This window comes from Pseudophryne corroboree, chromosome 7 (assembly GCF_028390025.1).
Source record: "Pseudophryne corroboree isolate aPseCor3 chromosome 7, aPseCor3.hap2, whole genome shotgun sequence".
In the NCBI taxonomy this organism is placed as follows: Eukaryota; Metazoa; Chordata; class Amphibia; order Anura; family Myobatrachidae; genus Pseudophryne; species Pseudophryne corroboree.
Genome location: NC_086450.1, coordinates 506,910,219 through 506,934,343, shown reverse-complemented (window position 1 = coordinate 506,934,343; position 24,125 = coordinate 506,910,219). Strand labels below are relative to the sequence as shown.

The 24,125-nt window shown below is 44.3% G+C and overlaps 1 protein-coding gene across 1 annotated transcript in view; it reads right to left on the bottom strand.

The window, feature by feature from the left end:
* LOC134944449 (uncharacterized) overlaps positions 1 to 24,125 on the bottom strand; it is a 235,903-nt gene that overhangs the window by 100,354 nt on the left and 111,424 nt on the right. The window contains exons 12-13 of the mRNA XM_063933024.1: positions 16,766 to 17,110; positions 7,482 to 7,826 (exon numbers count right to left, since the gene is read on the bottom strand). Of these exons, the coding sequence (XP_063789094.1) occupies positions 7,482 to 7,826; positions 16,766 to 17,110 (690 nt within the window). The remainder of the gene's footprint in view (positions 1 to 7,481; positions 7,827 to 16,765; positions 17,111 to 24,125) is intronic.

The window sequence follows — 24,125 nt, the reverse complement described above, 5'->3', positions numbered from 1 at the left end:
CGAGTGCCGACACAGAGGTAGCTACAGCCGTGGACTACCGTACTGTGTCTGCTGCTAATATAGACTGGATGATAAAGAGATGTAGTATGTATGTATAAAGAAGAAAGAAAAAAAAACCACGGGTAGGTGGTATACAATTATGGATGGACTGCCGAATGCCGACACAGAGGTAGCTACAGCCGTGGACTACCGTACTGTACTGTGTCTGCTGCTAATATAGACTGGTTGATAATGAGATGTAGTATGTATGTATAAAGAAGAAAGAAAAAAAAACCACGGGTAGGTGGTATACAATTATGGACGGACTGCCGAGTGCCGACACAGAGGTAGCTACAGCCGTGGACTACCGTACTGTACTGTTTCTGCTGCTAATATAGACTGGTTGATAATGAGATGTAGTATGTATGTATAAAGAAGAAAGAAAAAAAAACCACGGGTAGGTGGTATACAATTATGGACGGACTGCCGAGTGCCGACACAGAGGTAGCTACAGCCGTGGACTACCGTACTGTACTGTGTCTGCTGCTAATATAGACTGGTTGATAATGAGATGTAGTATGTATGTATAAAGAAGAAAGAAAAAAAAACCACGGGTAGGTGGTATACAATTATGGACGGACTGCCGAGTGCCGACACAGAGGTAGCTACAGCCGTGGACTACCGTACTGTACTGTGTCTGCTGCTAATATAGACTGGATGATAATGAGATGTAGTATGTATAAAGAAGAAAGAAAAAAAAACCACGGGTAGGTGGTATACAATTATGGATGGACTGCCGAGTGCCGACACAGAGGTAGCTACAGCCGTGAACTACCGTACTGTGTCTGCTGCGACTGGATGATAAATAATGATATAAAAAATATATATATATCACTACTGCAGCCGGACAGTATATATTATATAATGACGGACCTGCTGGACACTGTCTGTCAGCAGAATGAGTTTTTTATAGAATTAAAAAAAAACACCACACAAGTCACACGACGAGTGTTGTTTAACTTTTTCAGGCAATCACAATATAGTATACTACTAACTATACTGGTGGTCAGTGTGGTCAGGTCACTGGTCAGTCACACTGGCAGTGGCACTCCTGCAGCAAAAGTGTGCACTGTTTAATTTTAATAATATGTACTCCTGGCTCCTGCTATAACCTATAACTGGCACTGCTCCCCAGTCTCCCCCACAATTATAAGCTGTGTGAGCACAGTCAGATATATACATAGATGATGCAGCACACTGGGCTGAGCACACAGATATGGTATGTGACTGAGTCACTGTGTATCGTTTTTTTCAGGCAGAGAACGGATTATATTAAATAAAACTGCACTGTCTGGTGGTCACTGTGGTCAGTCACTAGTAAACTCTGCACTCTCTACAGTACTCCTAAGCTCCAGTAAATCAAGTGTCTCTGTCTCAAATCAATCTCACTCTCTCTCTTCTAATCTAAATGGAGAGGACGCCAGCCACGTCCTCTCCCTATCAATCTCAATGCACGTGTGAAAATGGCGGCGACGCGCGGCTCCTTATATAGAATCCGAGTCTCGCGATAGAATCCGAGCCTCGCGAGAATCCGACAGCGTCATGATGACGTTCGGGCGCGCTCGGGTTAACCGAGCAAGGCGGGAAGATCCGAGTCGCTCGGACCCGTGAGAAAAAACATGAAGTTCGGGCGGGTTCGGATTCAGAGGAACTGAACCCGCTCATCTCTATGATTGACTTTCCTAAAACCAAGTATTTCTTTGCTCTTTTTCTCTCTCATCTCTCCTCTCTGCTCCAATGGATAATGTAATATTAATAATATATATTTGGCTCATACAGCCATTGATGAGTGGATACACTTCTTACTTGATGGGGGTGGGGGGATGGCGGAGAGCTCTACTCCCAATTGTTCTGTCGGCTCCCTTTTTGTTTCCTCTCCCCCCTTCTCTTTTCTATTCATACTAAGGTTTCAGTTATATATGGATGGTTATTGTTACTATCATATTTGGTTCAAAAATGTAAAAATGTTTTTGATAAGTGGCCAAAGTTGTATCAGCAAATACTTTGTACATATACAAAAATTTCTCGTTATATGTTGAAAGTGACCCCACATGACTTTCTTACATGCTTCTTTGACCCCTCCCCTGCTTGCTGGGACTGGGGAGTGGGTTACCGATTGTGGCTTCTCCTTCTGCGTTCCATCAGGCTGGGCATTGGATAATGTCGAATCCCGAAGAGGCCGAAACTCCTCTTGATAACTCAAAGAGGTCTCTTAAATTTGTCTCATGGAACGTGGAGGGTTTGAACACACCAATCAAGAGGAAAAAAGTACTAAACCACCTTAAAAAATTTCACCCCGATGTGGTATTACTACAAGAGACACATTGGCGAATCACTGACCCTAACGTACTTAGGGATACTTGGGTGGGAGACTTTAGAAGTGCATCATATACTACCAAAACAAGGGGAGTGGTAATCCTTTTTCGCAAATCACTACATTATGAGATCAGGGAGGAACGAGTGGACCCAGAGGGTAGATTCCTGTTTTTAAAGGTTGATATCCAGGGAGAACGTTTCACTCTGGCTTGTATTTACGCCCCCACAGGGCCTAACGCTTCATTTTTCTCCGATATTTTTGTTCACTTACAGGATTGGGTAGAAGGATCCTTGATACTAGGAGGAGATCTTAATGTCGTTCTAGATCCGATGCTAGATGTGTCAGGTGGTCCCAGACAATCAGGTTTGAATAGATCTACTCCCCCACCACTGTCCCTAATGCTAGACTCCTTACAGCTCATAGATCCTTGGCGATTTCTTAATCCTGATTCCAGGGAATACTCCTTCTTCTCACACCCACACAAAATATTCTCCAGACTAGATTATTGGCTAGTATCCTCCTCTTTAATACATAGAATACAAGACACCACCATCGCTAACATCCTTCTATCAGATCATGCTCCAATTACATTATCAATTACCCTGACCACACCCCGTCTATACTCTTACACCTGGCGGTTCCCAGAACATCTAACACACTCAGAAGACTTTAAACTCTACTTGACCCAATCATACCTCAATTACACAGGCGATAATGCAATACATATTGATAACATGAACCTCTTCTGGCAGGCTTCTAAACCGGTCATTAGAGGTCAAGTGATCTCATATGTAGCCGCCAGAAAGAGACAACTAAGGGAGAGAATGGCTAAAGCCTCTCTCCAGGTTACTTCCATTTATTCTCAACTATTGGCCGATCCATCGGAATCCAATAGAACATGATATAAAGATGCTAAATTAGTCTACGACACACTATGCACGGAGCAGGCCAAACTGTTCCTTTCCTTCCAGTCCAACAAATATTTCCGTTGGGGTAATCGCCCTGGAAAATTATTGGCAAATATCGTGAAGGCTCATGCAACCCCCAAACATATCTCGGCTATTCGAGACGCCCTCGCTTCACCAGCGCTAACACAAGAGGCAATTAGCGATACCTTTCTGTCCTTCTTTGAGACTTTACACATGGCCCCTCTGGACCAACCAGAACTTGGCTCAGAGTTTTTAACAAAAGCCGACCTTCCCACATTATCAGAAGAAGACAAAGAACTCCTCACTACTCCCATTACTGCAGAGGAATTGGAAGCAATTATTAAATCCCTGCCCAATGGGAAATCTCCCGGCCCAGACGGACTGTCTGCAGCCTATTACAAACTACTCTTACCACATATTAGCGAGCATCTTTTAATTTTATATAATTCAATTCTGACAGGACACCCGGCTCCTCATAACTTCAACACAGCACGAGTCATAGTCCTCCCCAAACACAATAAGGACCACACCCTGGTCTCGTCCTACCGACCAATCTCACTATTGAAGCAAGATTTTAAAATATTCACGAAGATATTGGCTTCCCGACTCCAGTTGGTCCTACCTAAACTACTTCATCCCGCCCAAACAGGGTTCCTACGTAACAGACACTCTGTGCATAATGTTCGCTCTCTCCTAGCGGCCATGACCAAAACTCATGACTCGTTGGAGACGGGGAACATTGTTCTAAGTTGTGATGCAGACAAGGCATTTGACCGAGTCTCTTGGGCCCACATTGACAGAATACTCAGATTCCAAAATTTTGGCCTAGACTTTCTTCAGGTATTTCATACCCTTTATCGTACCCCCCAAGCCTTCTTAACAATTAATGGTCATAACTCTAGACTCTTTTCCTTACACCGTGGCACAAGACAGGGATGCCCTCTATCTCCTCTACTGTTTAACTTAGCCTTGGCCCCGCTTCTTCGCCACTTTATAAAGGAAACGAAATGGCAGGGTATAAAACTGGCAGACCGAGAACTTAAATTCTCAGCATTTGCAGATGACATCCTATTGTACTTTAGCAACCCCAAAGAGGCCATCCCGCATCTACTAGACATATTAAAATCCTTTGAACAAGTTTCTGGGTTTAAAATCAACTACTCTAAAACGGAGGCTTTGGCCTTCTTCCCTTCGGCCAAAATGGGTTGGGACACCACCTTCCCATTTCAATGGGCCCCAAATAACCACATTACCTATCTAGGTATTGTGTTTTCTAGTCATCCATCTGAATTGTATCCCCTCAACTTCTCACCATTACTCACTAAAACATATGCTGACTTCGCTAGGTGGGCCCACCTCCCCCTTACATATACGGGCAGAAGTCATTTGTATAAAATGATTAGCTTCCCACGTTTCTTATATGTGCTTCAGATGCTCCCGCTGATTCCACCCAAGGACACATTCACTCAATTGGATAAAGCATTATCCACATTTATTTGGGCGGGAAAACGCCCTAGATTTTCATTGTTTAAATTGCGCCAACCTCGGTCCCTTGGTGGATTAAATTTACCATGTCTGTATACTTATGCTCTAGCAGCTAATTATAGGATTGCAGTGGACTGGATCAGCGGACAAAGCATATATGCAAACACATATCTAGAACAATCCTTCACACCTTCTTGGAACCTGATAACCCTGTTACATACAACCCCCAACTTCATGCCAAATAGAGCAAAACACATTTTACTTATATCCTCCACTTGTACAGCATGGCGATCAGTCCGCTCACGACTTGGAATATCACGATACAAATCACTGTTTCTACCTCTCTGGGGTAATCCAGACTTTCAACCCCACACAACCTCACATATATTTCATACCTGGCACAATGGAGGCCTGAAATATATCCACCAATTTTTGAATGCCGAAACATTGACTCTACTAACACACTCGCAGGTCATAGCACGTTTCCCACATTTACAGATACCACTGTTCCCATTCCTTCAAGCCTGCAGTTACGTACAGAGGGCCCTGTCCTTGATACCACAACATGATAAATCTCACAATCTGGATAAAACACTACGCCTGTCCGTGAATAACACCTTTTCCACAGCCTTTATATATTCACACTCTCGCACCTTACTAAACATAGACACAGGCTCAGTGGGACTTATGAAATGGAGAATAGAGTTCCCGGATCTCTCCTTAAAAGTGATACTAGAGGCCAACACTTATCTAGACAAAACACTGGGTTCCATTTCATACTCCGAAATGCACCAGAAAATCCTACATAGAGCATATGTTACCCCAAAGCTACGACACCTCATGGGAGCTGCCCCCTCATCCCACTGTTTTAAATGTGCTGCTCTGGACGCAGACATGGTTCACTGCTTATGGTCTTGCCCCAAGGTGCAGACACTATGGCAAGCACTCCAATCATACATTACAATAGTTGTCCATCCCTAATCAGCTGCTACCAGTAATGTACTAGCCACACTGACTACCTGACATCTGGGAGTTGTCCATCCCTAACCAGCTGTTACCAGTAATGTATTAGCCACACTGACTACCTGACATCTGGGAGTTGTCCATCCCTAACCAGCTGTTACCAGGAATGTATTAGCCACACTGACTACCTAACATCTGGGAGTTGTCCATCCCTAACCATCTGTTACCAGTAAAGTATTAGCCACACTGACTACCCGACATCTGGGAGTTGTCCATCCCTAACCAGCTGTTACCAGTAATGTATTAGCCACACCGACTACCCGACATCTGGGAGTTGTCCATCCCTAACCAGCTGTTACCAGGAATGTATTAGCCACACTGACTACCTAACATCTGGGAGTTGTCCATCCCTAACCAGCTGTTACCAGGAATGTTATTAGCCACACTGACTACCTGACATCTGGGAGTTGTCCATCCATAACCAGCTGTTACCAGGAATGTTATTAGCCACACTGACTACCTGACATCTGGTAGTTGTCCATCCCTAACCAGCTGTTACCAGGAATGTATTAGCCACACTGACTACATGACATCTGGGAGTTGTCCATCCCAAACCATCTGTTACCAGTAAAGTATTAGCCACACTGACTACCCGACATCTGGGAGTTGTCCATCCCTAACCAGCTGTTACCAGTAATGTATTAGCCACACCGACTACCCGACATCTGGGAGTTGTCCATCCCTAACCAGCTGTTACCAGGAATGTATTAGCCACACTGACTACCTGACATCTGGGAGTTGTCCATCCCTAACCAGCTGTTACCAGTAATGTATTAGCCACACTGACTACCCAACATCTGGGAGTTGTCCATCCCTAACCAGCTGTTACCAGGAATGTTATTAGCCACACTGACTACCTGACATCTGGGAGTTGTCCATCCCTAACCAGCTGCTACCAGTAATGTATTAGCCACACTGACTACCTGACATCTGGGAGTTGTCCATCCCTAACCAGCTGTTACCAGGAATGTTATTAGCCACATTTCTTATTTAGCAAATTTTTATTTGAAAAGAAAATCTCCTTGCAACTAAGAGCCTGATTCACTATGCATTGCTAGCAGTCCTTAGCAATGCAGATTCAAGAGGTGCTACATACCACCTCCTCCCTGCAATTGCGATGCGATCGCATCTCAGATAAACTCTGAGTAAGCTTTAGGTTTCTCAGCCTTGCCATAGCAGTGCGGCTTCCGAGGCCAAGGTAACTCCTGGAAAATGGGGGCCACATACCTCCGTTTTCACCCACCACCGGCCGCCTCTGCCCCTCCTTGCAAACACCTCAGCCGGTTAATCAGGCAGAGGCGTTCGCATATCTGTGCCGCGATTATAGGACCCGTTCTGCCCGTGCGCAATACTCAAACATTGGAGAAATGCAATAAGGATCGTATCAGCGATCCTTACTGAATTAGCCTCGTCTAGGTTATTATTTTCTGAGGAGAAAGTACAGAAATTTTACTTTTGCTGGTAATTCATATAAGTGTCTCCGTATTAGCTCTATGGCCCTGCACCCTTTACTGCCAGGCTTCATTCCTCACAATAGTACTTTAAAATAAATCTGATACGTGTTTGTTATATCGCGGTAAGTACTGTAGCCATCCCCCATGGTTGTGCCAGATAATACTCAGTACTACTCACTTGTCACACGTAGCCATCCCCCATGGTTGTGCCAGATAATACTCAGTACTACTCACTTGTCACACGTAGCGGGCCTATTCTTCTCTCTATCGGGCTCTCAGAGCCGGGACGCTCCAGCCTGCAGATGAATACGGCCCCGTTATCGGACTCCTGTACTCGAGTGAAAGTCAGTTTTCCTATATCATCTCCAGACGGCTCATCTTTTCTTATATTGGCTATCTTGTTGATGTTGGAGTTCACAGGAACGGGCTCACTTGCATCTCTCGCTATTTTAAGCCATTTCACCGTGTGTTCACCAACAATATAATGAGAAATGGCGCACATCAGAGTGCCTCTGTTCCCCATGATCAGTTTTCCTCCTTCTATGGTTATTTCTTTCATCTCTGGATCAAGCAGCGTTCCTGTAAAAATGCAGACATCAGGGTAAGGAGTCAGAGTGGTATGTACTATACATGGCCGTATCTCACACAGGGGCAGATTTATGAAGCCTGGTGAAGTGATAAAGTGGAAGGTGATAATGCACCAGCCAATCAGCTTCTAACTTCTATGTTACAGGCTGGGTTTGAAAAATGACAGTTGGGAGCTGACTGGCTGGTGCGTTATCACCTTCTACTTTATCACTTCCCCAGGCTTAATAAATCTGCCCCAGAGTTACAGCACAGAATTCCACAGATCATTTCTCACCAATGCCCCCGATTCTGAGTTGCATGCAACCTCGAATGCGTACGTATATTTTCGCATGCTGCACATGTCACCTGTTACGTACAGTAGGTGCAATGCAGACGTACGTTTCTCAGCCACTTCCCTGCAGCTGATGTTTCTGGCTGGTAACTGGGCAGTAAGAATGGGAATGCACTTAAGAGAACACAGCCAAATCATCCATTAGCAACCTAGGCTCTTCCCTTATGTCCAGTGGGCCAGAGGTGCCCCAATTTGCAGAAACCAATTTTTATCTGTGTTTATGGAGAGGAGAAAGGGGGTCCAAACCAATAACTTGGCTAGGGCCCAATGTAGAGGATGACAACTTTTAGTTTAGGGAGCAGATGCAACCAAGTGTCTCCGGCTTTTCTACCGGCAGACGGCAACAGCAAAATGAAAAAAAAAAACTGCAAGTGTGGTTAATCTAATAAGGATACAGTTTAAATGAGCAGTGATAAAGTTGAATAATTATTATGTCTAAGATCTATAATCAAATACAGTACATCACCTACCAGCCCTGTCTGACCGGGCGAAAACACAGCGGTTCTCCCCTCTTCTGGCTGGGATAACAAAGCTGTAATCAGCATACTACCTTACGTTAGGTTTTACAGTTTCATACTGTATGTACTTATCACATTCAGATATCTCCTGGTACATCTTTGCTCCATACACCATGTAGTGTGCCCTGCTATTTGCGCCCTGACGTGCCGCTGGCTGGTGTTATAAATTACTTAGTGTAGCATAACGTAGTAATGTAATGTACTGAGGCGCTGGAAAAGCCAGAAAGTTTAATACAATTTTCTGTCCACCAGAAGTCACTGTTCCTAAGCTGCACAGCACATGTGTAAAATAGCCAACAAAGCTTCTGTAGCACCACCTGCTGATTGGCTGACGGAACCTGTCATTCATTACACTATACAGTAGTACTGAACTGCATTTACCTCATTACATAATGTAAAGAAGCCTGTTTTAAAGATGCACAGGAAGTTTTTCATAAATGGAGATCATTTCAGTATCAATTGTTAAATCTCTAAGTGCATAAGAAATATACCGGTAATATATTTGACTAATTTTATATACAAGCATATTTTGTAGGTATACAGGTATACCTATCATTATATACCTTACACGGAAAATGAGCATATTCCATAGACTTAGATATGTAATCTTTATACACACACATTAGTTTATGTATAAGATACATGTTCCTTTAACAGATTTTGTATAAAACATCAGCAGGTTCAGTGTATATAATAGAATTGGAATTAGCCCAAAATAAGGCTAGCCAGCTTCTAACTTGTTACCAAGGACAGTAGGTCCTAATATGAACATAAAGTTTAGAGAGATTCTAAATAAGATAGTGGGTGTGGTTTGGACTGCGTGCAAAGCCGTGGCTGAGCCGCCTGAAGGATCCAGGCTGTATACAGCGATCCGCTGTGCTGCCCGCTGGACCCCACACTGCTACACCAGGTGCGTGCAGATACGAATAGCCCTGCCGCTGCAGAGGCCGAATCCCCACTTAACCCCGTGACCGCACCCAGTATACTCCGCGGCCCAGCCGCCATCACTGGAAGACGGGAACCTTCACAGTGACACAGATCCGGCTTGTGCAGCGGCTGTCTCTAAGGTGCATCCTGCTGACCCCTGCGAATTTGGGAGAGAGACAACACCGTGCTGCACATCCAGGACTCCTCAGGTACCGCACTGGTTGCTGCCTGGGGTTTACCCTCACTGCTGATGCAAGGAGCGAATGGGCTCTCCTACCTCACCCTCCTCCTTCCACAGAGAGCACTTATATAATACATATCGCACCTCCATTCCCCTGCTCACAACTATTTAGCAGCAATACCCGTTATGGAAAAATATATAGCCAAAACGCCTCGTGCGTAAAAGAATTCACAAAACAAAAATAAACCAGCAACTAAAGATAAAGACCAAAGTCCTACTCAACAGAGATATTCACCCTCACCGGGCAGGAAAGATCCAGTTGACCTGCTGCCCCCTGACATCCAGGCTAGCCCATCTGCAATGCAGAAAGCCAGGGAAATTGCAGAAATCATTTCACCTCTATTAGATGCCAAGCTGGCACCATTAATGGAGTCCATCACATCAGCTGCTGCACAACTGACCCAACACACAAAGCGCCTGGCAGAGGCCGAAGATCGCATCTCCACACTGGAAGACGACCATAATGCGATACAAACACATCAGCAAGCACATGATAACACCTTGGCGGCCATGAGTGATAAACTCGAGGATTTGGAAAATCGCAACCATCGGAACAACTTGCGCCTGATTGGCCTCCCTGAATCCGTCAAACAAAAAGATCTACTAGATTTGGTTACTCACTGGCTCCCCGCAACACTTGGTTTTCCCTCTTCACCCACTTCCTACATGGTCGAAAGGGCACACCGTATCGGCCCTGATAGACAATCCTCACAAGCTTCCCAGACCCGCCCTAGACCGGTAATCTTTAAACTGCTAAATTACCTTGACAAGGTGAAGATTTTAGAAGCATATCGTAAATGCTCAGACCTCCACCATGAGGGATCTAAAATTCTGCTTTTTCAAGACTTTTCTTTCCAGGTTTCAACGCAACGAAGAGAGTTCTCCCCGGTTTGCAAAGAACTATTTTCCAAAAATATCAGATTCGCTCTACTATACCCTGCAAAGTTAAGACTCTTTCATGCAGGCAAACCACATTTTTTCCATACCCCGGAAGCTGCTCGCAACTTCCTCAAGTCTATATCAGACTCGCACTCTGATTCTAGAATGGACGATGCTGATTGACTTTCCTAAAACCAAGTATTTCTTTGCTCTTTTTCTCTCTCATCTCTCCTCTCTGCTCCAATGGATAATGTAATATTAATAATATATATTTGGCTCATACAGCCATTGATGAGTGGATACACTTCTTACTTGATGGGGGTGGGGGGATGGCGGAGAGCTCTACTCCCAATTGTTCTGTCGGCTCCCTTTTTGTTTCCTCTCCCCCTTCTCTTTTCTATTCATACAAAGGTTTCAGTTATATATGGATGGTTATTGTTACTATCATATTTGGTTCAAAAATGTAAAAATGTTTTTGATAGGTGGCCAAAGTTGTATCAGCAAATACTTTGTACATATACAAAAATTTCTCGTTATATGTTGAAAGTGACCCCACATGACTTCCTTACATGCTTCTTTGACCCCTCCCCTGCTCGCTGGGACTGGGGAGTGGGTTACCGATTGTGGCTTCTCCTTCTGCGTTCCATCAGACTGGGCATTGGATAATGTCGAATCCCGAAGAGGCCGAAACTCCTCTTGATAACTCAAAGAGGTCTCTTAAATTTGTCTCATGGAACGTGGAGGGTTTGAACACACCAATCAAGAGGAAAAAAGTACTAAACCACCTTAAAAAATTTCACCCCGATGTGGTATTACTACAAGAGACACATTGGCGAATCACTGACCCTAACGTACTTAGGGATACTTGGGTGGGAGACTTTAGAAGTGCATCATATACTACCAAAACAAGGGGAGTGGTAATCCTTTTTCGCAAATCACTACATTATGAGATCAGGGAGGAACGAGTGGACCCAAAGGGTTGATTCCTGTTTTTAAAGGTTGATATCGAGGGAGAACGTTTCACTCTGGCTTGTATTTACGCCCCCACAGGGCCTAACGCTTCATTTTTCTCCGATATTTTTGTTCACTTACAGGATTGGGTAGAAGGATCCTTGATACTAGGAGGAGATCTTAATGTCGTTCTAGATCCGATGCTAGATGTGTCAGGTGGTCCCAGACAATCAGGTTTGAATAGATCTACTCCCCCACCACTGTCCCTAATGCTAGACTCCTTACAGCTCATAGATCCTTGGCGATTTCTTAATCCTGATTCCAGGGAATACTCCTTCTCACTCCACACAAAATATTCTCCAGACTAGATTATTGGCTAGTATCCTCCTCTTTAATACATAGAATACAAGACACCACCATCGCTAACATCCTTCTATCAGATCATGCTCCAATTACATTATCAATTACCCTGACCACACCCCGTCTATACTCTTACACCTGGCGGTTCCCAGAACATCTAACACACTCAGAAGACTTTAAACTCTACTTGACCCAATCATACCTCAATTACACAGGCGATAATGCAATACATATTGATAACATGAACCTCTTCTGGCAGGCTTCTAAACCGGTCATTAGAGGTCAAGTGATCTCATATGTAGCCGCCAGAAAGAGACAACTAAGGGAGAGAATGGCTAAAGCCTCTCTCCAGGTTACTTCCATTTATTCTCAACTATTGGCCGATCCATCGGAATCCAATAGAACACGATATAAAGATGCTAAATTAGTCTACGACACACTATGCACGGAGCAGGCCAAACTGTTCCTTTCCTTCCAGTCCAACAAATATTTCGTTGGGGTAATCGCCCAGGAAAATTATTGACAAATATGGTGAAGGCTCATGCAACCCCCAAACATATCTCGACTATTCGAGACGCCCTCGCTTCACCAGCGCTAACACAAGAGGCAATTAGCGATACCTTTCTGTCCTTCTTTGAGACTTTATACACGGCCCCTCTGGACCAACCAGAACTTGGCTCAGAGTTTTTAACAAAAGCCGACCTTCCCACATTATCAGAAGAAGACAAAGAACTCCTCACTACTCCCATTACTGCAGAGGAATTGGAAGCAATTATTAAATCCCTACCCAATGGGAAATCTCCCGGCCCAGACGGACTGTCTGCAGCCTATTACAAACTACTCTTACCACATATTAGCGAGCATCTTTTAATTTTATATAATTCAATTCTGACAGGACACCCGGCTCCTCATAACTTCAACACAGCACGAGTCATAGTCCTCCCCAAACCCAATAAGGACCACACCCTGGTCTCGTCCTACCGACCAATCTCACTATTGAAGCAAGATTTTAAAATATTCACGAAGATATTGGCTTCCCGACTCCAGTTGGTCCTACCTAAACTACTTCAACCCGCCCAAACAGGGTTCCTACGTAACAGACACTCTGTGCATAATGTTCGCTCTCTCCTAGCGGCCATGACCAAAACTCATGACTCGTTGGAGACGGGGAACATTGTTCTAAGTTGTGATGCAGACAAGGCATTTGACCGAGTCTCTTGGGCCCACATTGACAGAATACTCAGATTCCAAAATTTTGGCCTAGACTTTCTTCAGGTATTTCATACCCTTTATCGTACCCCCCAAGCCTTCTTAACAATTAATGGTCATAACTCTAGACTCTTTTCCTTACACCGTGGCACAAGACAGGGATGCCCTCTATCTCCTCTACTGTTTAACTTAGCCTTGGACCCGCTTCTTCGCCACTTTATAAAGGAAACGAAATGGCAGGGTATAAAACTGGCAGACCGAGTACTTAAATTCTTAGCATTTGCAGATGACATCCTATTGTACTTTAGCAACCCCAAAGAGGCCATCCCGCATCTACTAGACATATTAAAATCCTTTGAACAAGTTTCTGGGTTTAAAATCAACTACTCTAAAATGGAGGCGTTGGTCTTCTTCCCTTCGGCCAAAATGGGTTGGGACACCACCTTCCCATTTCAATGGGCCCCAAATAACCGCATTACCTATCTAGGTATTGTGTTTTCTAGTCATCCATCTGAATTGTATCCCCTCAACTTCTCACCATTACTCACTAAAACATATGCTGACTTCGCTAGGTGGGCCCACCTCCCCCTTACATATACGGGCAGAAGTCATTTGTATAAAATGATTAGCTTCCCACGTTTCTTATATGTGCTTCAGATGCTCCCGCTGATTCCACCCAAGGACACATTCACTCAATTGGATAAAGCATTATCCACATTTATTTGGGCGGGAAAACGCCCTAGATTTTCATTGTTTAAATTGCGCCAACCTCGGTCCCTTGGTGGATTAAATTTACCATGTCTGTATACTTATGCTCTAGCAGCTAATTATAGGATTGCAGTGGACTGGATCAGCGGACAAAGCATATATGCAAACACATATCTAGAACAATCCTTCACACCTTCTTGGAACCTGATAACCCTGTTACATACAACCCCCAACTCCATGCCAAATAGAGCAAAACACAATTTACTTATATCCTCCACTTGTACAGCATGGCGATCAGTCCGCTCACGACTTGGAATATCACGATACAAATCACTGTTTCTACCTCTCTGGGGTAATCCAGACTTTCAACCCCACACAACCTCACATATATTTCATACCTGGCACAATGGAGGCCTGAAATATATCCACCAATTTTTGAATGCCGAAACATTGACTCTACTAACACACTCGCAGGTCATAGCGCGTTTCCCACATTTACAGATACCACTGTTCCCATTCCGTCAAGCATGCAGTTACGTACAGAGGGCCCTGTCCTTGATACCACAACATGATAAATCTCACAATCTGGATAAAACACTATGCCTGTCCGTGAATAACACCTTTTCCACAGCCTTTATATATTCACACTCTCGCACCTTACTAAACATAGACACAGGCTCAGTGGGACTTATGAAATGGAGAATAGAGTTCCCGGATCTCTCCTTAAAAGTGATACTAGAGGCCAACACTTATCTAGACAAAACACTGGGTTCCATTTCATACTCCGAAATGCACCAGAAAATCCTACATAGAGCATATGTTACCCCAAAGCTACGACACCTCATGGGAGCTGCCCCCTCATCCCAATGTTTTAAATGTGCTGCTCTGGACGCAGACCTGGTTCACTGCTTATGGTCTTGCCCCAAGGTGCAGACACTATGGCAAGCACTCCAATCATACATTACAATAGTTGTCCATCCCTAATCAGCTGCTACCAGTAATGTACTAGCCACACTGACTACCTGACATCTGGGAGTTGTCCATCCCTAACCAGCTGTTACCAGTAATGTATTAGCCACACTGACTACCTGACATCTGGGAGTTGTCCATCCCTAACCAGCTGTTACCAGGAATGTATTAGCCACACTGACTACCTAACATCTGGGAGTTGTCCATCCCTAACCAGCTGTTACCAGTAATGTATTAGCCACACTGACTACCCAACATCTGGGAGTTGTCCATCCCTAACCAGCTGTTACCAGGAATGTTATTAGCCACACTGACTACCTGACATCTGGGAGTTGTCCATCCCTAACCAGCTGCTACCAGTAATGTATTAGCCACACTGACTACCTGACATCTGGGAGTTGTCCATCCCTAACCAGCTGTTACCAGTAATGTATTAGCCACACTGACTACCTGACATCTGGGAGTTGTCCATCCCTAACCAGCTGTTACCAGGAATGTATTAGCCACACTGACTACCTAACATCTGGGAGTTGTCCATCCCTAACCATCTGTTACCAGTAAAGTATTAGCCACACTGACTACCCGACATCTGGGAGTTGTCCATCCCTAACCAGCTGTTACCAGTAATGTATTAGCCACACCGACTACCCGATATCTGGGAGTTGTCCATCCCTAACCAGCTGTTACCAGGAATGTATTAGCCACACTGACTACCTAACATCTGGGAGTTGTCCATCCCTAACCAGCTGTTACCAGGAATGTTATTAGCCACACTGACTACCTGACATCTGGGAGTTATCCATCCCTAACCAGCTGTTACCAGGAATGTTATTAGCCACACTGACTACCTGACATCTGGTAGTTGTCCATCCCTAACCAGCTGTTACCAGGAATGTATTAGCCACACTGACTACATGACATCTGGGAGATGTCCATCCCAAACCATCTGTTACCAGTAAAGTATTAGCCACACTGACTACCCGACATCTGGGAGTTGTCCATCCCTAACCAGCTGTTACCAATAATGTATTAGCCAGACTGACTACCTGACACCTGGGAGTTGTCCATCCCTAATCAGCTGCTACCAGTAATGTATTAGCCACACCGACTACCCGACATCTGGGAGTTGTCCATCCCTAACCAGCTGTTACCAGGAATGTTATTAGCCACATTTCTTATTTAGCAAATTTTTATTTGAAAAGAAAATCTCCTTGCAACTAAGAGCCTGATTCACTATGGATTGCTAGCAGTCCTTAGCAATGCAGATTCAAGAGGTGCTACATACCACCTCCTCCCTGCAATTGCGATGCGATCGCATCTCAGATAAACTCTGAGTAAGCTTTAGGTTTCTCAGCCTTGCCATAGCAGTGCGGCTTCCGAGGCCAAGGTAACTCCTGGAAAACGGGGGCCACATACCCCCATTTTCACCCAACACCGGCCGCCTCCGCCCCTCCTTGCAAACACCTCAGCCGGTTCATCAGGAAGAGGCGTTCGCACATCTGTGCCGCGATTATAGGACCCGTTCTGCCCGTGCGCAATACTCAAACATCAGGAAAATGCAATAAGGATCGTATCAGCGATCCTTACTGAATTAGTCTCATCTAGGTTATTATTTTCTGAGGAGAAAGTACAGAACCGTGACTTTTGTTGGTAATTCATATAAGTGTTTCTGTATTAGCTCTATGGCCCTGCACCCTTTACTGCCAGGCTTCATTCCTCACAATAGTACTTTAAAATAAATGTGATACATGTTTGTTATAATGCGGTAAGTACTGTAGGTGTACATAGCCACCCCCCCCACCCCCGGTTGTGCCAGATAATGCTCAGTACTACTCACTTGTCACACGTAGCGGGCCTATTCTTCTCTCTATCGGGCTCTCAGAGCCGGGACGCTCCAGCCTGCAGATGAATACGGCTCCGTTATCGGACTCCTGTACTGGAGTGAAAGTCAGTTTTGCTATATCATCTCCAGACGGCTCATCTTTTCTTATATCGGCTATCTTGTTGATGTCGAAGTTCACAGGAACGGGCTCACTTGCATCTCTCGCTATTTTAAGCCATTTCACCGTGTGTTCATCAACAATATAATGAGAAATGGCGCACATCAGAGTGCCTCTGTTCTCCATGATCAGTTTTCCTCCTTCTATGGTTATTTCTTTCATCTCTGGATCAAGCAGCGTTCCTGTAAAAATGCAGACATCAGGGTAAGGAGTCAGAGTGGTATGTACTATACATGGCCATATCTCACACAGGGGCAGATTTATGAAGCCTGGTGAAGTGATAAAGTGGAAGGTGATAATGCACCAGCCAATCAGCTTCTAACTTCTATGTTACAGGCTGGGTTTGAAAAATGACAGTTGGGAGCTGACTGGCTGGTGCGTTATCACCTTCTACTTTATCACTTCCCCAGGCTTAATAAATCTGCCCCAGAGTTACAGCACAGAATTCCACAGATCATTTCTCACCAATGCCCCTGATTCTGAGTTGCATGCAACCTCGAATGTGTACGTATATTTTCGCATGCTGCACGTCACCTGTTACGTACAGTAGGTGCAATGCAGACGTACGTTTCTCAGCCACTTCCCTGCAGCTGATGTTTCTGGCTGGTAACTGGGCAGTAAGAATGGGAATGCACTTAAGAGAACACAGCCAAATCATCCATTAGCAACCTAGGCTCTTCCCTTATGTCCAGTGGGCCAGAGGTGCCCCAATTTGCAGAAACCAATTTTTATCTGTGTTTATGGAGAGGAGAAAGGGGGTCCAAACCAATAACTTGGCTAGGGCCCAATGTAGAGGATGACAACTTTTAGTTTAGGGAGCAAATGCAACCAAGTGTCTCCGGCTTTTCTACCGGCAGACGGCAACAGCAAAATGAAAAAAAAAAAAACTGCAAGTGTGGTTAATCTAATAAGGATACAGTTTAAATGAGCAGTGATAAAGTTGAATAATTATTATGTCTAAGATCTATAATCAAATACAGTACATCACCTACCAGCCCTGTCTGACCGGGCGAAAACACAGCGGTTCTCCCCTCTTCTGGCTGGGATAACAAAGCTGTAATCAGCATACTACCTTACGTTAGGTTTTACAGTTTCATACTGTATGTACTTATCACATTCAGATATCTCCTGGTACATCTTTGCTCCATACACCATGTAGTGTGCCCTGCTATTTGCGCCCTGACGTGCCGCTGGCTGGTGTTATAAATTACTTAGTGTAGCATAACGTAGTAATGTAATGTACTGAGGCGCTGGAAAAGCCAGAAAGTTTAATACAATTTTCTGTCCACCAGAAGTCACTGTTCCTAAGCTGCACAGCACATGTGTAAAATAGCCAACAAAGCTTCTGTAGCACCACCTGCTGATTGGCTGACGGAACCTGTCATTCATTACACTATACAGTAGTACTGAACTGCATTTACCTCATTACATAATGTAAAGAAGCCTGTTTTAAAGATGCACAGGAAGTTTTTCATAAATGGAGATCATTTCAGTATCAATTGTTAAATCTCTAAGTGCATAAGAAATATACCGGTAATATATTTGACTAATTTTATATACAAGCATATTTTGTAGGTATACAGGTATACCTATCATTATATACCTTACACGGAAAATGAGCATATTCCATAGACTTAGATATGTAATCTTTATACACACACATTAGTTTATGTATAAGATACATGTTCCTTTAACAGATTTTGTATAAAACATCAGCAGGTTCAGTGTATATAATAGAATTGGAATTAGCCCAAAATAAGGCTAGCCAGCTTCTAACTTGTTACCAAGGACAGTAGGTCCTAATATGAACATAAAGTTTAGAGAGATTCTAAATAAGATAGTGGGTGTGGTTTGGACTGCGTGCAAAGCCGTGGCTGAGCCGCCTGAAGGATCCAGGCTGTATACAGCGATCCGCTGTGCTGCCCGCTGGACCCCACACTGCTACACCAGGTGCGTGCAGATACGAATAGCCCTGCCGCTGCAGAGGCCGAATCCCCACTTAACCCCGTGACCGCACCCAGTATACTCCGCGGCCCAGCCGCCATCACTGGAAGACGGGAACCTTCACAGTGACACAGATCCGGCTTGTGCAGCGGCTGTCTCTAAGGTGCATCCTGCTGACCCCTGCGAATTTGGGAGAGAGACAACACCGTGCTGCACATCCAGGACTCCTCAGGTACCGCACTGGTTGCTGCCTGGGGTTTACCCTCACTGCTGATGCAAGGAGCGAATGGGCTCTCCTACCTCACCCTCCTCCTTCCACAGAGAGCACTTATATAATACATATCGCACCTCCATTCCCCTGCTCACAACTATTTAGCAGCAATACCCGTTATGGAAAAATATATAGCCAAAACGCCTCGTGCGTAAAAGAATTCACAAAACAAAAATAAACCAGCAACTAAAGATAAAGACCAAAGTCCTACTCAACAGAGATATTCACCCTCACCGGGCAGGAAAGATCCAGTTGACCTGCTGCCCCCTGACATCCAGGCTAGCCCATCTGCAATGCAGAAAGCCAGGGAAATTGCAGAAATCATTTCACCTCTATTAGATGCCAAGCTGGCACCATTAATGGAGTCCATCACATCAGCTGCTGCACAACTGACCCAACACACAAAGCGCCTGGCAGAGGCCGAAGATCGCATCTCCACACTGGAAGACGACCATAATGCGATACAAACACATCAGCAAGCACATGATAACACCTTGGCGGCCATGAGTGATAAACTCGAGGATTTGGAAAATCGCAACCATCGGAACAACTTGCGCCTGATTGGCCTCCCTGAATCCGTCAAACAAAAAGATCTACTAGATTTGGTTACTCACTGGCTCCCCGCAACACTTGGTTTTCCCTCTTCACCCACTTCCTACATGGTCGAAAGGGCACACCGTATCGGCCCTGATAGACAATCCTCACAAGCTTCCCAGACCCGCCCTAGACCGGTAATCTTTAAACTGCTAAATTACCTTGACAAGGTGAAGATTTTAGAAGCATATCGTAAATGCTCAGACCTCCACCATGAGGGATCTAAAATTCTGCTTTTTCAAGACTTTTCTTTCCAGGTTTCAACGCAACGAAGAGAGTTCTCCCCGGTTTGCAAAGAACTATTTTCCAAAAATATCAGATTCGCTCTACTATACCCTGCAAAGTTAAGACTCTTTCATGCAGGCAAACCACATTTTTTCCATACCCCGGAAGCTGCTCGCAACTTCCTCAAGTCTATATCAGACTCGCACTCTGATTCTAGAATGGACGATGCTGATTGACTTTCCTAAAACCAAGTATTTCTTTGCTCTTTTTCTCTCTCATCTCTCCTCTCTGCTCCAATGGATAATGTAATATTAATAATATATATTTGGCTCATACAGCCATTGATGAGTGGATACACTTCTTACTTGATGGGGGTGGGGGGATGGCGGAGAGCTCTACTCCCAATTGTTCTGTCGGCTCCCTTTTTGTTTCCTCTCCCCCTTCTCTTTTCTATTCATACAAAGGTTTCAGTTATATATGGATGGTTATTGTTACTATCATATTTGGTTCAAAAATGTAAAAATGTTTTTGATAGGTGGCCAAAGTTGTATCAGCAAATACTTTGTACATATACAAAAATTTCTCGTTATATGTTGAAAGTGACCCCACATGACTTCCTTACATGCTTCTTTGACCCCTCCCCTGCTCGCTGGGACTGGGGAGTGGGTTACCGATTGTGGCTTCTCCTTCTGCGTTCCATCAGACTGGGCATTGGATAATGTCGAATCCCGAAGAGGCCGAAACTCCTCTTGATAACTCAAAGAGGTCTCTTAAATTTGTCTCATGGAACGTGGAGGGTTTGAACACACCAATCAAGAGGAAAAAAGTACTAAACCACCTTAAAAAATTTCACCCCGATGTGGTATTACTACAAGAGACACATTGGCGAATCACTGACCCTAACGTACTTAGGGATACTTGGGTGGGAGACTTTAGAAGTGCATCATATACTACCAAAACAAGGGGAGTGGTAATCCTTTTTCGCAAATCACTACATTATGAGATCAGGGAGGAACGAGTGGACCCAAAGGGTTGATTCCTGTTTTTAAAGGTTGATATCGAGGGAGAACGTTTCACTCTGGCTTGTATTTACGCCCCCACAGGGCCTAACGCTTCATTTTTCTCCGATATTTTTGTTCACTTACAGGATTGGGTAGAAGGATCCTTGATACTAGGAGGAGATCTTAATGTCGTTCTAGATCCGATGCTAGATGTGTCAGGTGGTCCCAGACAATCAGGTTTGAATAGATCTACTCCCCCACCACTGTCCCTAATGCTAGACTCCTTACAGCTCATAGATCCTTGGCGATTTCTTAATCCTGATTCCAGGGAATACTCCTTCTCACTCCACACAAAATATTCTCCAGACTAGATTATTGGCTAGTATCCTCCTCTTTAATACATAGAATACAAGACACCACCATCGCTAACATCCTTCTATCAGATCATGCTCCAATTACATTATCAATTACCCTGACCACACCCCGTCTATACTCTTACACCTGGCGGTTCCCAGAACATCTAACACACTCAGAAGACTTTAAACTCTACTTGACCCAATCATACCTCAATTACACAGGCGATAATGCAATACATATTGATAACATGAACCTCTTCTGGCAGGCTTCTAAACCGGTCATTAGAGGTCAAGTGATCTCATATGTAGCCGCCAGAAAGAGACAACTAAGGGAGAGAATGGCTAAAGCCTCTCTCCAGGTTACTTCCATTTATTCTCAACTATTGGCCGATCCATCGGAATCCAATAGAACACGATATAAAGATGCTAAATTAGTCTACGACACACTATGCACGGAGCAGGCCAAACTGTTCCTTTCCTTCCAGTCCAACAAATATTTCGTTGGGGTAATCGCCCAGGAAAATTATTGACAAATATGGTGAAGGCTCATGCAACCCCCAAACATATCTCGACTATTCGAGACGCCCTCGCTTCACCAGCGCTAACACAAGAGGCAATTAGCGATACCTTTCTGTCCTTCTTTGAGACTTTATACACGGCCCCTCTGGACCAACCAGAACTTGGCTCAGAGTTTTTAACAAAAGCCGACCTTCCCACATTATCAGAAGAAGACAAAGAACTCCTCACTACTCCCATTACTGCAGAGGAATTGGAAGCAATTATTAAATCCCTACCCAATGGGAAATCTCCCGGCCCAGACGGACTGTCTGCAGCCTATTACAAACTACTCTTACCACATATTAGCGAGCATCTTTTAATTTTATATAATTCAATTCTGACAGGACACCCGGCTCCTCATAACTTCAACACAGCACGAGTCATAGTCCTCCCCAAACCCAATAAGGACCACACCCTGGTCTCGTCCTACCGACCAATCTCACTATTGAAGCAAGATTTTAAAATATTCACGAAGATATTGGCTTCCCGACTCCAGTTGGTCCTACCTAAACTACTTCAACCCGCCCAAACAGGGTTCCTACGTAACAGACACTCTGTGCATAATGTTCGCTCTCTCCTAGCGGCCATGACCAAAACTCATGACTCGTTGGAGACGGGGAACATTGTTCTAAGTTGTGATGCAGACAAGGCATTTGACCGAGTCTCTTGGGCCCACATTGACAGAATACTCAGATTCCAAAATTTTGGCCTAGACTTTCTTCAGGTATTTCATACCCTTTATCGTACCCCCCAAGCCTTCTTAACAATTAATGGTCATAACTCTAGACTCTTTTCCTTACACCGTGGCACAAGACAGGGATGCCCTCTATCTCCTCTACTGTTTAACTTAGCCTTGGACCCGCTTCTTCGCCACTTTATAAAGGAAACGAAATGGCAGGGTATAAAACTGGCAGACCGAGTACTTAAATTCTTAGCATTTGCAGATGACATCCTATTGTACTTTAGCAACCCCAAAGAGGCCATCCCGCATCTACTAGACATATTAAAATCCTTTGAACAAGTTTCTGGGTTTAAAATCAACTACTCTAAAATGGAGGCGTTGGTCTTCTTCCCTTCGGCCAAAATGGGTTGGGACACCACCTTCCCATTTCAATGGGCCCCAAATAACCGCATTACCTATCTAGGTATTGTGTTTTCTAGTCATCCATCTGAATTGTATCCCCTCAACTTCTCACCATTACTCACTAAAACATATGCTGACTTCGCTAGGTGGGCCCACCTCCCCCTTACATATACGGGCAGAAGTCATTTGTATAAAATGATTAGCTTCCCACGTTTCTTATATGTGCTTCAGATGCTCCCGCTGATTCCACCCAAGGACACATTCACTCAATTGGATAAAGCATTATCCACATTTATTTGGGCGGGAAAACGCCCTAGATTTTCATTGTTTAAATTGCGCCAACCTCGGTCCCTTGGTGGATTAAATTTACCATGTCTGTATACTTATGCTCTAGCAGCTAATTATAGGATTGCAGTGGACTGGATCAGCGGACAAAGCATATATGCAAACACATATCTAGAACAATCCTTCACACCTTCTTGGAACCTGATAACCCTGTTACATACAACCCCCAACTCCATGCCAAATAGAGCAAAACACAATTTACTTATATCCTCCACTTGTACAGCATGGCGATCAGTCCGCTCACGACTTGGAATATCACGATACAAATCACTGTTTCTACCTCTCTGGGGTAATCCAGACTTTCAACCCCACACAACCTCACATATATTTCATACCTGGCACAATGGAGGCCTGAAATATATCCACCAATTTTTGAATGCCGAAACATTGACTCTACTAACACACTCGCAGGTCATAGCGCGTTTCCCACATTTACAGATACCACTGTTCCCATTCCGTCAAGCATGCAGTTACGTACAGAGGGCCCTGTCCTTGATACCACAACATGATAAATCTCACAATCTGGATAAAACACTATGCCTGTCCGTGAATAACACCTTTTCCACAGCCTTTATATATTCACACTCTCGCACCTTACTAAACATAGACACAGGCTCAGTGGGACTTATGAAATGGAGAATAGAGTTCCCGGATCTCTCCTTAAAAGTGATACTAGAGGCCAACACTTATCTAGACAAAACACTGGGTTCCATTTCATACTCCGAAATGCACCAGAAAATCCTACATAGAGCATATGTTACCCCAAAGCTACGACACCTCATGGGAGCTGCCCCCTCATCCCACTGTTTTAAATGTGCT